Source organism: Lonchura striata, chromosome 10 (assembly GCF_046129695.1).
Source record: "Lonchura striata isolate bLonStr1 chromosome 10, bLonStr1.mat, whole genome shotgun sequence".
In the NCBI taxonomy this organism is placed as follows: Eukaryota; Metazoa; Chordata; class Aves; order Passeriformes; family Estrildidae; genus Lonchura; species Lonchura striata.
The window spans coordinates 17,051,829-17,066,963 of NC_134612.1; the positions used below are offsets into that span (position 1 = coordinate 17,051,829).

Below are 15,135 nucleotides of genomic sequence, written 5' to 3' on the forward strand. Positions count from 1 at the left end.
CCAGCTCCATCTCTGTGCCACAGGAGCTGAGCCTTAATGCTTTTCGATCCACGGGTCACAGGTTCAGCTCCCTGCTGCTGATGACTCACACAGGAGCTCCGAACTAAAACTAGCAACACCAGCTTTTTTCTAGGAGAGGATTGAAGAGCAGCATTGATCTCAATGAAATATTTCGAGGGCAGAAAAATTCCACCACGCAAAGAGAGCGTGACTTCTCCTTAGTTTATTTTATATTTTTGTTCCAGTTGTCATTTTGAATTCAAACTCTTTGGAAAGCAGGCATAATAGTCTTAATGATCCCATTGAGCAGTTTAAATTCAAATTGTGGAGCACTTGCAATACCATGCTGGCAGCACTTTCCATAAATTACTCTCAAATTCAATACATTGCTTGACAAAAACAAGAATAAAGGGCTTTTTACTTTAAAAAGAAGAAAACTTGTATCATAAAAAAAAAAAATCTTTAAATTATAGTTTCTCTTTTCTGGTCCAATTTAAATTGTTACATAGTTGCTAAATTAGTGCTGTAATCCCTGCTTACAAATTGCTGAATTATTTTTAAAAATAGATGTAGTTTTACTGCAGGGAACAACCTTACACTTTAAAACCCTATGTGCTGCAGGAAGCTGCTCTTGCACAGCTTTCAACAAACCACACTCACGTGCACACAGGGTGAGGTTTACAACACCAGTCACACTGAAGCTAATAGCAGTCTCACCAGAGATTTCAATGAGCACAAATTGAGTTAACACTGACATTTTAGAATGATTAGCAAATTTAAGCTTTCCCAGGATGCTCCATGGCAGCAGTGGCCCTTGTTGTACCATTTCTTAAAACATCAGCATTTCTCTTGTGTTCTGTTCTGAACTATCTTCTCCTACTGAACTACAGTCATTGATAGTCCAGGAAGTTACAAGATTGTAAGAGGAAAAAAACCCTCTAAGATATACCCTTTTCTGCTCACAAAACAAGTAATTGGGGAGGTGGGGGAGAAGTAAAAAAAAAAGAAAAAAGGTGGAGCACTATGATCCCAAGTTCAAACCTGGGTAACAGCAATAATCAGGGCAAGACTCCTGTGCATAATTCTTCTTCCTTCAAGCACTTCCTCAGCTTCAATACTACGGAAAGATGAACTTCACCTGCAAAAAATCCATGTAAGGGATCTTTGGGGATGGGTTTAAGATATTGTCCTCAATATCTCACAGCACTCAGCAGAAATATAAAACCTTGATCCCTGGGTCTCCACAGGGCTCCGCAGAACATACCCACCATATCCCCTGCTCTAGCTTGACAGAAATGAGAGGTTCTTTCTTCTCCTTCAATCAATTTTTCATCATTTCTAGCCCATCACTTCTCTGAAGTCTTTCATCTGACCCTGGCTATTTCTGCTTTCTTGTACTCTTCCCAGTCCCACCATGGTCCTCTTCTCAGGTGGGTCACATTGACTTGGACACAACAGAAGAAACCCTGAGAGGCCAGGAGCATCAACAAGATACTCTCTGAATTAACTGCAGGAGCTCAGCCTCCCAGCCCTCATCTCAGAATGCAAATCTCCATCTGCCAACAGCCAGACTGTCAGGAGAGGGGAGAAAGAATGGAGGAAAATTTCCACATCCTGGAGAAAATTATCTGGACATCAAAGAACACCCCATTCACAAAACAGCGGCATCATTCTTGCCAGACTGGTGTGTCTGGTTAACCTTGTGCTCAGTCCTTATGATAACACAGTATTTGGACAGCAGACAGCTGGCACTGCTCAGCATCTTGCTCTTCAGTCTTTTATAACAACAGTTCCACTGATATTACGCTTAGCCTTTTCCCTGCTCTCAGTCCAGTGTTAAAATCTCTTCAACTACTTAGAGGAAGCAAACCAAATGTTGTTTTGTCAGTAATTTGCCCTGTAAGGGAGGGGGGAAATATACTGTTAACATACTGCAGACACAGCGTTCATCACGTGCGCAGCAGTGCACTGGTTAGACTGGAAACTCTATGAGGGTATTTCAAATGTTAACTTGACTGTCATCATGACTGGGAAACATCTGTCTCCTATTAACACTTTAGATTTTACAGTTGCTTTTAGTTCAGCAGAAGAGTCTTAATGGAGAAGACTGGTACTCTTTTAGAAATAACATCAATAATGAAAGAATCCTTGGACGCAGAGCAAAACCAGCAAACACATTGGCAACAGAACTCACTGCACTCAAAAGATGTAACAGGAAATGATAGTGACAGGCTTTTGGGTGGGAGGATTTTTGTGTGAAAGAAATTAACTCTGGTACTCAAATTCCTATTAAGAAAAATATTTCTTTTCGAACAGGTGATTGATTTCCTTAGATGTTAATTCAGACTTTTGGGGAATTTCATCTTACTTGGATCACTGATAAATAAAACCAGAAACAAAAACAACAAAGAAAACCCCTTCTGCAGGCTATTTAGGCTTGGTACTGACTAACCAGTAATTAAATACAGCTCTTCACAGAAATCTTAATTATGGCTTCACTACACCACAGCTAAGAAGAGTCACACAACAAACTGAGAAGATTAGCCAATTCTAATTGTTGAAAAACATTTATTTTTATTTTTGTGCATAGTTTTTGTGTGCATAAGGCCACAAGTCACACCAGCGAATTATTAAAAAATAATCAAAGGCTTCAAGAATTTATATATCACAACTAGGCCAGTGTTACAAGGGAAGTAGTAGTTTATTTTCTTTATATAAATTAAGCCTCTATGACTTGCATAAGAGCTCAAGAGTTTTTGACTTGGGAAAATAGTGATGTGTGCTAGAAATCAGTGTGTATTAGGTAGACCAGAAACAAGTTTCACTGAGTTACTCGCTCTGAGAATCCTGTTTTCTCAGCTGGCCACTGCCATGAATTAGCCATGCAGTCACATCTGCTGCACCTTCCATGGGAATTCAGGTCCAGAGGAATCTGAGTCAAGGACTTTAGTCCCACTTATTTTCTACAGATCTAGGATTCCTAATATCCTAGCTATATTCTGATAGAGGGACCTTGGGAAACAAAAAATACCCCACCCACCTTCAAAAACTAGACACACAAAAAAAAACCCCAAAACCAATCAACCAACCAACCAAAAAGAAAGAGGAAAAAACCCCAAACCAAAACAAAAAATATTCAGAGGCCGCAATTCAGCAGAATCTGGCTAGACAGGCTAGATTTTGAGCAGGTCATTAACTCTCAGAGTTCAGGATAACTGCATCACACATCTAAAAGCATCTAAAGACAAACACAGTCAGACTGTGTCTCATCAATTTAAGGGCCTCATTCATCTGCAAGAACAACTTGCAAGCCTAGCTCAAAGCCTCGGTGTACTTAGGCATTCATTATCCTACTGAAGCCAATGCAGGCTTCATTCCACTGAAAAATCAATGAGACATATGCTCTAGGACACAAATTCCTCAGGCCTAAAGCCAGTGGATGGCAGAAGCCTAGAGCCCTTATAGATCTGGCTTTCTACACAGCAGAGTCCCGAGCCTTCTGAAAGACAGTGAGACGTAGGCTCCCAACACTTATTTCTTCCACATTTATAGTTTAATATATGCTTGGGTTTTTGATTTTTTTCTTTACTGCATCAGACTGCCAGCTTCCTTCCCATTTTTCACTCACAGTACCAGCTGCCCAGATACATATATGTAGCCCCCTCAGCATTGCCATCCTTTCCCCTGCATGTGCAGCAGCAGATGGATCCAGACGTGTTTTGGGTTAACTCCATAACCATGTTTTTCTGGACTGCATGGATAAACATTTAAAGGCCCCTTCTGGTTATATAAAAGGAAGCTATTAAACGTTTACTCTTTCCTCTGTACTCAGAGCTGCAAAGCTGTATCACAGAACATACAAACGCAGATGCAACCAGGCAATTATCGTTCCTTTATCCCTTAAATAGATAGAAGATAAATTTGAAAGAAAATGAGGAACAGAATCCTTCTCCCTTTCCTTTTTTATCCTTTTATCTCCCAATGTAGGAAGTTTACTGAACCCTTGCCAACAATTCACTCAGGCTAATGAAGTGTATAAGTAATGGGATTAAATAATCTTAAACCATTACTACAGTGGCTAATGCAGATGTTTTCCCAAACTAAAGCAGATGAGTGGTGTAGAATGCGTGCTTGATTTAAAAAAGAAGAAAAGAAAGTATCAATCTGCAAGCAGATGAAGTCAATTCCAGCCTGAAGTCAATGAAATGTTTAATTCTAGTTACATAAAGTTGCTCCAATTATATTATGAATGCACCTTCCTAAAGTCTTCAGTGCTTTGCACGTGGTTAAACTTGCCACAAAATGAAACTTAAATTTTTTATGGCACAATCATTTTAGTGCAAACAAAAATAGAAATTATTTAAAAGGTACATATTTCACCAAAAGACCATTTAGCTTTTAAAATCAATTTAACAAGGCCCATCTATCACTGCCATTGTAAACAAGACACAAGCCTCCCTTTCTATATTCAATATTTCAGCAACAATCTCACTGTGAAGGCTCTGTAGAAATCGAGAGAACAATGAGATATTGGTGGCATTTTCAGAAATATTATCCTATCATTGCTCTAATTATAACTGGAATGACAGAAATGTAATGAAAAATATCAGTTTTTACTTTCAGAAGTGTAAATCCAATTCTGGAAGGGTCTTAGGTCCAATGTTTGTAAGAACTCAAAACTGGAAGTTTAAAGAAAGATCTGTCAGTGTTTTAAGAATGTTCCAGTGCTTTTCTTACTTTAAGTTACAAGGATAATCCTTAGAAACTGGATGCTAAGGTCAGACCAAGGTAAAGCCTCAGGCACATTATGGGATGTTTATTTAATTTGCACCTGTGCAACTGGTTCCAGCTACTTGTTATGGGAGTCTGTCAAAATGTGCAGCTCCTCAAGAGCAACTGTTAATTGTTTGCTTTAAGACCTTGTTGGAGGCATGAAATGAAATTTTAGGGTTAATGTAAGCTTCAAAAGATATCTAATCCAAAGACCCTTAGTTCAGTAGAAAGTCTTCCATCAAGCAAGGCAAAAGTCTTGATTTTAGAAGTTTTAGTGCTTTCTTGCATCCCACCTCCTTAATCTTATTGGGCACCACAGTCCAGTCTGTAACCATTTTGGTATCAGGTTTCTCAACACAGAAAGCTGAGAACCACACTACTGCTAAAAAATGACTGCATAGTCTGCTCCTTACAGAGATGAAACAATCACAAAACCCAGCTCTTTCTCCTGCTGTGTCCACTTCATTTCAGAGGGAAGTCAGACCAGAAAATGTAACTCACCCAGTAAGCTGAAAAGACCAGAGTTCTTCTGAAGACCATAAAAAAACTTGTTGCTCATGGTACTGCCACAGGGTTGTCAGATTTTAACTGTAAGGTAACTCCACAGCAATGAAAGAAATAAATGTTTCCCATGTCTGTGCATTAAAATCAGGGCATGAAGAGGAATGGGTACTCACAATGTAGCAGGGTTCACAGTAGGCTTTCTTCTCCACAGCGTAGAAAGGCTGTCCCCTCAGCTTGCTCTTGCACGTTATGCAGGTGAAACACTTCACGTGGAAGACTTGGTCCATGGCTGTGCAACCGGTGCCTTCTCCAACAACATTCTCCCCACAGCGGGCACAGCGTCCTGTCACCAGAGGGAAAGGACAAGAGTCAAAGCAAGCCCATCGTCCCAGCTGCACAGAGGGTCCCTCCATTTGCCCATGGCTGGTGAGGGGGATGTAGCAGCTCAGTCCACAGAAAAACAGTTTGTGCTACTGCTGGCAAAGATCCAGTGCCACTGGAAGGCACTCTGGTGCTGGTCCACATGAAAAGATCTATAAATGATTGAAATTGGCTCCCAAGACAGCACTCATGTCAGTCATGATGCTGCAAGCCAGCAATCATTGTAAGGATCTTGAGCTTCAGCTCAGCTATCACCTAACTCAGCTATATAGTCATCCTCAGCTCCTCAGTTAGATGGGATAAACCAAGGCCTTAAGCCTTGCTTCTATATGAAAGGATTTTGTCACAGGAGGCCTCATAAAGCTATCTGGTGGCAGCTCAATTTAAAGAGAAGTTTTTGCTTGTATAGCTTAAACCTCTTTCAATGAAGCAAATTACTTTTTTTTTTCCTGTTCAAAGATTAATACAGATTAAGATATTCTGTCTATTTTAAAGCACAGAAACTATTCCTAAAGAAACTGATGTGTTGGTATTTTATTCTTCCCATCCTTCAAGAAAGGTGTATCAGAAACTGCTGGTAAAGACTCTAAGTACAGACATGTCTTAAGAGCTCTGTCTTTTTCTGAAAAAGGTCTTTAATGTCAGACACAAATGCATAATAAAAAGCCTGTAGACATGCACATACAAAAGGCTTGTTGCCTTTTTCAGATTGTTGCTAAAGATGCTATGTGGCAGATAGTTTTAAAGTGAAGATAAGATTTCCTTAGCTCATAGGAAGACATTTACCTAGGGAAGACTGTGATGCAGAGATGATGGAAGAGGTGGGTAGAAGGCACACCTTAGCCATTTTTCTCTGCCATTTAGGCTCTAGAAAATGGAGATAGCCCATTAAGTTCTGATGTACTTACATAACAATTGATGTAGAAAATGAAAGGCCTTAAGGACGAGGTCAGCCACATTACACAGGAGAACCCCACCAAAGGTAATAGAGTAACTATGATCTGGGGCATTGCCCCACTCAAAATTGTACTCCTCAGTTTAAGAATAACTGTGGTGATACCAGCCTTGGGACCCTGCACTTCTTGAAGACTTCATGGGTGGAGTGGTGTGGTCAGTGAGGGTGGGAAGGGAAGAAAGAGCTGAGGTACAAGCTGAGTTCAGTATAGAATTATTAATAAAGACATATAGAAATAATATGTACCTGATAATAATTACATAATCCAGTGATGATATAATGCTCTCTCACACCATGGTCTGTTTATTGCATGGTCTTTTAATGCAAATACTGCACAACTTATACAAGTTAGACTTGTCTTGTCATCTCAAGAGCAAGACTGCAGCCCTTCACTGTACACTGACAATGTCCCCACAGTCATGACTTCTTTCCTGCCTGTCCCACACTCCAACAAGCTACATTCAGGGAACAAAGCATGTAAGCTACCTTTGGATCCCTCAGGATGTGGCAGGATGATATATATACACATTTGAGATATATTCGGAAAGCTTGGAAAAGAATCCAGATCATTACGATTTGCTACAATGGCATAGCTGTAGCTGCCTTTATACAGGACAGACAGTTCCTGGCTCAAACAGCTCCCAGAATGAGCAATGTGGAGGGATAACTCACCAGAAGAATCTAGACAAGTCTGGAATTCCCCCAAATAGAATTAATAATGATGTATTTAAACTTAACTTTCCTTAGCATTTGTTATTAGGGTTTTGATTGTCACTGTTGTGCTTTAATCACTCCACTGTAACACTTCTAAAGAGGACTCCTTTCTTATGAACAGAAAAGGAATTCAGGTTTCCCAGCATGGTAGTAAGGCTACAGAGCATGGGGGAAGAATGGAAAAAACCATGAGGGCTAGGAAGAAAAAAATCCAAACCCACTGGAGAGAACCACAGGAGCAAGCACTGCACTGAGAAGGAGGCAGAAGACACCTCCTGGGTACCACAGGAGAGCCCTGCTGAGCCCTGCGTGTGGACAGCACAGAGCTGCTCCAGGGCCTTCTCCAAACATCTCGTGTAGCTGGGCTGTAACACGAAGAGACGTCTGGGGAGCAGTTAATATCTCTATATATAAAACATGAAATTGAAAGCCATTAGTGTATTACTTTACACAGTGTTTTTCCAGAGGGAATATTCCGCTGAAGAATTTATTTTCCCTAGTGTGCCATTCTGTGATCATCCGGTATTATTTTTATGAGGCATTTGGACATGGAATAATGTAGTGTCTATGCAAACACTTCTCAGCTTTCTTTGTTAACATCTGAGCAGAACATGTGGGAATCCTTTCAACTCCTCCTTCTCTTCTAACACACATAATTTAGCCAGCTCTTGTGTGCTTCAGCATTTATCTTCCTCTTTGACCAAGGCATCTCTCCATATGCTGAAGAAGCTGTCTACATGGAGACCATACTTCTGGCTGCACTTGTATCAGGAGACCTGGGTCTGTTTCCTAATTCAAATACATACTCCTGTAATCTGTTGCTCAGTGCCTTTGTACCTCTGTGCCCTCTTTGAGCAAAGGGAATAAAGACATCTTCTCTGCCTCCCAAAGGTGGCCTGAGGCTACATTCCCCCATGGCTCTGAGGTATTCCCCAACTACACTGCTGGTGCTCACGTACAAACCAAAGAGTAGCACAACCTGAGTCTTGGCCAACTTCTCCCCTTTAAGTTCATTTCCTGAGGCTTTCCTTCCTCTTTCTGGGTTTTTCCACAGAAGATTCCCACTGTGGCAGTGACAGACTTAACCTGTCTACATTTATAAGAAGTTCAGTTTCTGCTATTAAGTACACAGACAGAAATACTCCTATAAACTCTCACACTGGACAGCTTAAAGAAAGCTTCCTTTTTTATAAGTTTATATGCAAATTATAACACTGTGGCCTTGAGCAAACCACGTTCTTCATGAGACATGGCCACTCCAGTGAGAATCAAAACACATGTTCTGTGCCTAGCAACTGTCCCAACTGTCTCACTCACCCAAAAGGTAAAAGCAAATAAGCCAATATATTCAAATTTGGGAGCTTACAGTTGGGTGGCTGAATCCACTTAAAGGCACATGGGCAAATACACACCGATCTGGTTTGCAGCAATGTGATCACTGGAAACTGCACCTTGTGCAAACCTTGGTGCAATCTGGGAACTCACAAGGCTTCTGCAAAAACCTGTCTCTTCTCCCAACTCCTGCAACTCGCTCAAATGTAGTTGAAAATGGCTATTAGTTTCAAGTGTTGGTGAAGGAGGAACTGACAAGCAGACCGGCACATGCACACAGGCAGGGCGATTGCACAAGCCTCATTTCCTTAGAAAACCAGAAAAACCCCACTAAAAACAATGTATCTACCATTATGTCTGATAAAAACAAAACAAAGGTCTGCTTTTCCTCTGTGCCAGTTACCAACGGCGAAGGTATTTGTGGTTGGGCTCACCACAATTAAGTGCCCGCACATGTTCCCCATTTTAATATTTTCACACTGTCTCAAATAACCCAGTCCGTTGTGTGCAGAATACCCATGAGTGAACACAGAACAAGTTGCACTGCTTATTGGGAAAGAAGTAGCAAAGGCAAAGTTTGCAAGACTCAAGAACAAACAGATTGCACAAAAAAGATTACACAAATAATCTAAGAGAAAAATAGCAGGCAGCGTATTACAGTAGAAACACAGAACAACGTGACCCATTTGCTTTCCACAAACAGCATTTAAAAGGTAGCTTAAAGACAAAGAACAAAATTAGCACTAAACTGCATGAAGATGAAAAACTATGTCATTTCAACATTCTTCTTTTGCCCCTTCAGCCCTTTTTAGATCCTTTTTCAAGATCATTTCAGCAAAACTAGAAGGCAATAGTTGGCAGCAAGCCTGGGAGACCGGAGTCCTCTATTTTTGCATGGAAGAGGTTCGTAACCTTGGCCGTGCTGTGACCTTCCTTCAGCCCAGCCTGGCTGCCACATGGTGGTCTTACCTTGGGGGGATGTACAGAAGTGCCTGCAGAGGCTTCCCTGCTGAAAATGCCATCGTTAGTGAGTGGATTACACAGAAACACTTCAGCAGCTGAAAGGACACATCAGCTACTACACTCTATTCTGAAACTTCCCCAGTTACTCTCTTCTGTTGTGTAAAATTTTGAAATATTGTGAATCTGAAGGAAGAGGGGGAAGGGAGGAGAGGAGCTCATATTGCACAGGATGCCATGTTCTAACTTCTTGTTATCTCATTACTCCTATTACATGGTTTTCACTTATAACACCACAGATCCTGGCTGCTCAGATTATAGAACAGATCCATTCTGCTGGGTATTGGGAAAACACAGAATTCAAAGAAGGGCACAACTGCAGGAGTTTACAACCTAATCTAATACAAGCAATAACAACCAGGTAGTGATAGGAATAGAAGGAAACAATCAGATAAAACCAGTCAGCAAGGGAAGCTGTGGTCTTAGCACTCTAAATGTTTTACTGTTGACAAGGAGTCTGTAGACAGCAGAGCAAAGGAAAAGGTTAAGGAAGAATTTGAAAGAGGACCCGGAGGGAGTTTAAAGGAAGTTTAATGGAATGCTTCTGAAGAAAGGACAAAGACAACACAAAAGAGAATGTAAGTGCTTGAAGGTTGAACATAGACAACTTCAGATGGGAAGGATGAGTTGATATGTCACTAGAGAATACTAGAGGAAGAAGGGTGGAAATAGGTCATTACAGGTCACACAGGTAAAGACATGAAGCTTCTGTTTGATATGAGGCAGAAATGAAACCAGAGGAAAGATGTTTAGGAGTTTGATTTGATTATCCTTGTGGGCCCCTTCCGACTTAGGATATTCTATGACTCTATGGCTAAGAGGCAAAAATTATCTGGCCTAAGTTAGAAGCCAGAGAGTTATTTCTGCAGCTAGTTGAACATGAATAGAGAGAAACTGAATTTTTTAAAAAGGATGTTGCAGAGATTCAAGGTCACTGGAGCTTGGATGCAGGTTTTAACTGTGAAAATGAATAGGAAAGGCCATAATCTGAGCTGTTACTCAGCAAAGTTCTTAAGATTTGGCCAGAAACTGGGCACAATCTGGAGATGAAGAATTAGGCACAGGTTGTCCAACTTATCTGGAACATGCATCACTTTTAAATGTCAGATTAGGAACATGAGCAAATGGGACAAACATCCACCAGTGAAGATGGATGATAGGTACATGTCAAACTAATCCTTATGGCAGTAATATTCTGATAGCAATCATAATGGACCCAAGGATAAAGGCAACGTAACTCCACACAGGTGGCTTGAGATGCTCTTGTTTGCACATCCAGGGACTTGAGTAGCCTTTCTAGGCTACAGCATTATATTTCTGTCATATCTACTTAGACATTAAGCCATTGGCAGCACCACTGTGATGTACAGTGCCTAACACAGACAATTCAGGCAGTAACTACAGATGCCAAGAGCTGAGAGAGAGAAAATGTGCAAACCTCTCCACAAAAGGCTTAAATTCATGAATTCAAAGCATGCATTCTATGTAGAGAAGAGATAGGGGATAATTTTCTGATAAAAGCATCAAAGTAGGGAGGTTCTGCATTTGCTGAAACATGGGGAAAAAACGTTGATATCTCAAAAAACTCTGCATGATGGAAAAAACTGTTTCCCATCTAACTGTACTGTGGGAATACACCACAAGGTCATATCCTCGGTGCCTATCAATTACACAATTTCCCTTGATCAGCTAAGTGTATTCCCCAGCTCTCACTGCAGCCCTGATACACAATGCAAGAAAGAACTAAAAAATACAGCACAATGCCTTTGCAAAATGGCACCAAGAACACTTTGAAAATAGATAAATACATTGAACAAAATATCTCACTAAAAGTTCCCCTAGCAGCCTCAAGACACACAGTATTTCCGCTGCATTATTTTTCTAATCATCTCTGTTTAAAGTTTGCCAGCGAATGCATTTTAGAGATTCATGACACATTCTGCTTTTGGATGGCTTTGAATCAGCTGGCAGTAAATGTGGAAAAATCATTATTCCTAATGAAGAAATATTGATGACAAAACAGCATTTCGAGGACAACGCTGACCATAGTCAACAATGTAACAAGACTTTCCCCTCTCTCCCTCCTCTTTCCTAGTGACTTTTATCCAAGGGTTTTCAAGCATTTCCCAAGCACATGGGATTCCTCAGGACACCTATGTCAGACAGGCACAATTACTCCATTTTAAGGGGATGCAGGAGCAGAAATTGATTATTAGGAACAGTGTAACAGGAGATCTTAACTCCCAGTTTCAGAGCTTCGGCAATTCTGAAGTACCCTACAAGGTCCTGCGTTCTTTGATTCATCCAGCAAATAGGGAATATTCAAAGGGAATAGAAGAGGGATCTCTGATCCACAAGGGATGGCTTATGTCCTTCTACAGTGCGTGGGAGGTATGTGCCTAACTGATTATGCTAGACACAAATGTGTTGATCATATTTGTCCCAGAGTGATTCTGACATTTTGGCACTCAGGGCACTGCAATAATGGTACAGAGGGAAACCCAGAGGCATTTTGTACATTTTGTAGAAAACTATTATTTAGCTCATCTTACTATTGTTTTCCTTACCTACTCTTTTCTTACTTTTGAACTCAAGACTTTTCACTGAGTGGGAATCCCTTGGCAATGGTTTATTGTGCCAGGATCCAAGCTTGAAGTGTCACCATTTGACAGTAGCAGGCTGTAGGCATCAATTGTCTTACACAGCCTTTGGACATGAGACAGATCAATCCTAATTCCCCCTTCTTCAGCAGACGTCAGAAAACACAATCTTTCACAGTAAACACAGATTCATGCTGCAATGTGTGCCTGAAACACTTCATAAATTAAATTCAAGGCCATGATTTAATTACTGTGTCCTGGTTATTCTGCTTTAACTGTGTTGCACTTGACTCCAGATGTACAGGTCCCTGCAGTGACCTACTTGTCACTTGTACTGTACAGCACTGTGCAGTAGTTGCACTCTTGTGTTGTTTGCATCCCTTTCCTCCAACCACAATACAATTTCATATTCTCACTTTGCTTGGCTGTAAAAACCTGACACATTCTCAGTATGCCCCGGAGGTCCCACTCCACATCACAGAGCAAATGCATTGCAACTGTGCAGGTTCACTCTGCCAACACTTTACCTTCTCAAACATTTCTTCATGCTGCTCATCACAAGATTACTATCCCAGCTGATCTCCAGGCCTCACAGTGAACCTTTCCAACACCCCAAGGTAGGCAGAGGACTGTTAGGACACCCAGCATGCAGGCAGGTAACTTGAGACCCACACAGGTTAAATAACCCTCCAAGGGTCATACAAGAAGTTTATGATGGAGCCAGGAACTTAAACCATATCTTTCTTCTCAATCACAGTCTGGTTTCTTTAACCACAAGGCCATCTCTGAAAAGACTTGATGGTAAGAAGGGCCTGTGGCATAAAAACTCCATTTCAGAGGGAGCTCCCAGCACCAATCTTGCTAAAATCCCTCCCACAGGAGATGGAATTTGCTACTTGTGTGGACCATGGCATCATGCTCTGGAAGTCTGGCTGAGCCACATAGCAACTGAACACACAGAGTTCTATGCCTCTGCTACTATCCTCTCTTTATTGACAGAGAAAGAAAGGCTCTGCTTCGTTCAACGCCTGTGTGGTGGTGATCCTTTACCCATCTACATCCCCCTCTCCTCAACATCCTGGGACACAAGAGACAATACAGCTTGTTTCTCATTTAAAGCAGATTACAATGAGAGGTACCTCCTGAAATTATTGCAGCCACAATGTAGTACAATCTTACTGCTTTGAAGGCAGCACCAATTCTCTCTACGGCATTATTGATAGATACTTGTTAAACCTGTTCCCAAAAACCTCCAGCAACAGAGATTTCACCAAGCACTTGGACAAAAAATCTCAGCAGGTACCTAACCGTACCACTAGTGAGCCTTTCTGCCATCCAACCACAATGCCCCTCCCAGCAAGCCAAGGCAATGCCTGCTCACTCCATTCATGATGGCCATGAGGAAAGCGGACAGGCTCGGGTGTAAGCTGCAAGGACAGACTGGAAGATGCTCCCCCTCGCAGGCTGGTGTGTCCCGGAGCCCCACACATCGCTGTGGTGCCAGTCCCCAGGCTGGATGATGTGCAGTGAGTGTGCCAGCCCAGTGGGGGTCAGTGATGCTCTACAATATTTAAGGTCCCAGACACCTTTTTTTGCAAGCAAGCTTTGAATTTTTTTTTTTTTCCTCCTGTTGTTGTTGTTGTTACATCGTGTCAACTTTTTGGCACGTGTTTTACCATGTGCGAACGGCTTGAAATAGAACTCCGCTTACATCTGGAGACAAAAAAAAAAAAAAAAAAAAAAAAAAAAAAAAAAAAAAAAAAAAAAATTAAAAAAAAAAAGAGGGTGAGAAAGAGAGTAGGAGAGAGGAAACATTCCTCCCTTTGCTAACCGATCAAGGAAATGCAAGGGAGAGAGTAAAATGTAGTCTATTTCCTTTAGAAATGTTTCCTTTAATGCCGATGAAAGCTGCCAGATGACGGAGGCTGCGGCTGTACATCCCCGAGGAGCCGGCTCGGCGAGCAGAGGACGAAGGCGCTGCTGGCAGCTCCGCAGGCGCGGGGGCAATTCCTCCCGCAGCCCCTGCGACCACCCGGCTCTGCAGCACGGCAAACACAGCCCCGGCCCCGGCCGTGTGCCGGCGCTCCTGCTTCCCCTCCCCACCGCTCCCAGCCCGGCCCGAGCCGGGCACCGCCATGCTAAAGAGGTAGCTTCAAGTTGCAAGTGTAGAGCTGAGTTGAAAGAAGTAATATTTCATAATTATTCGTTTTAATTAAACGTGTTCGTGTTTGGGGGTAAGACTTTCAAAGCACTAATTTGTACAAAAAAAAAAAAAAAAAGAAAAAAACCAAAAAAACTCGGCCAATAAATGCTCAACTAAGGACTGCAATAATATCATTTGGTACTAAAATAATTAAAAAAAAAAAAAAGCATACTTTCACAGAAGTCTCCCACATTCCTGCACCGTTACTCCTCTCTGATTGCATGTAGTAAGTTCAAAAAGCAAGACACATAAAAACCTTTTTTTTCAAATAAGTATCAAGCAAAAATTATAAAGGCTATAAGAAAGTGGGCCTTTTCCATGTTTTAAAAAGCTGAGAAACCTCTTATTTTATTCTACTTCCATAGGAAAATTAAGACTTTTTAAAGCAAAAATGACTCTTTTCCTTGGAACACATCACTAATACTGAAATCTTATTTTTTAGTGAGATGTTACCAGTATGTGGCATCCAGGGAACAACCTCAGCAGCACTCTTACTAAAGTCCTGGCAAAGGTGAGGCTACCAGCCAAGTCCTAGTGGGGCTGTCAGGAAATCTCTCTCTGGGCAATTTATCCCAAAGCTGATTCTGTGGGGTTTACCCCTCTTAGGAAGGGAAAAACAAAGCAAAGGGGAACAGTTGCTGGCTGAGCTGTAG

At 41.5% G+C, this 15,135-nt stretch overlaps 1 protein-coding gene across 12 annotated transcripts in view; it reads right to left on the reverse strand.

Annotated features, from left to right (window-relative positions):
- The window catches only part of LPP (LIM domain containing preferred translocation partner in lipoma), a 326,612-nt gene that overhangs the window by 37,604 nt on the left and 273,873 nt on the right, over positions 1–15,135 (reverse strand). For all 12 annotated transcript variants that reach the window (XM_021536843.2, XM_021536840.2, XM_021536845.2 and 9 more), the window contains one exon: positions 5,451–5,620. In XM_021536843.2, the coding sequence (XP_021392518.1) occupies positions 5,451–5,620 (170 nt within the window). The remainder of the gene's footprint in view (positions 1–5,450; positions 5,621–15,135) is intronic.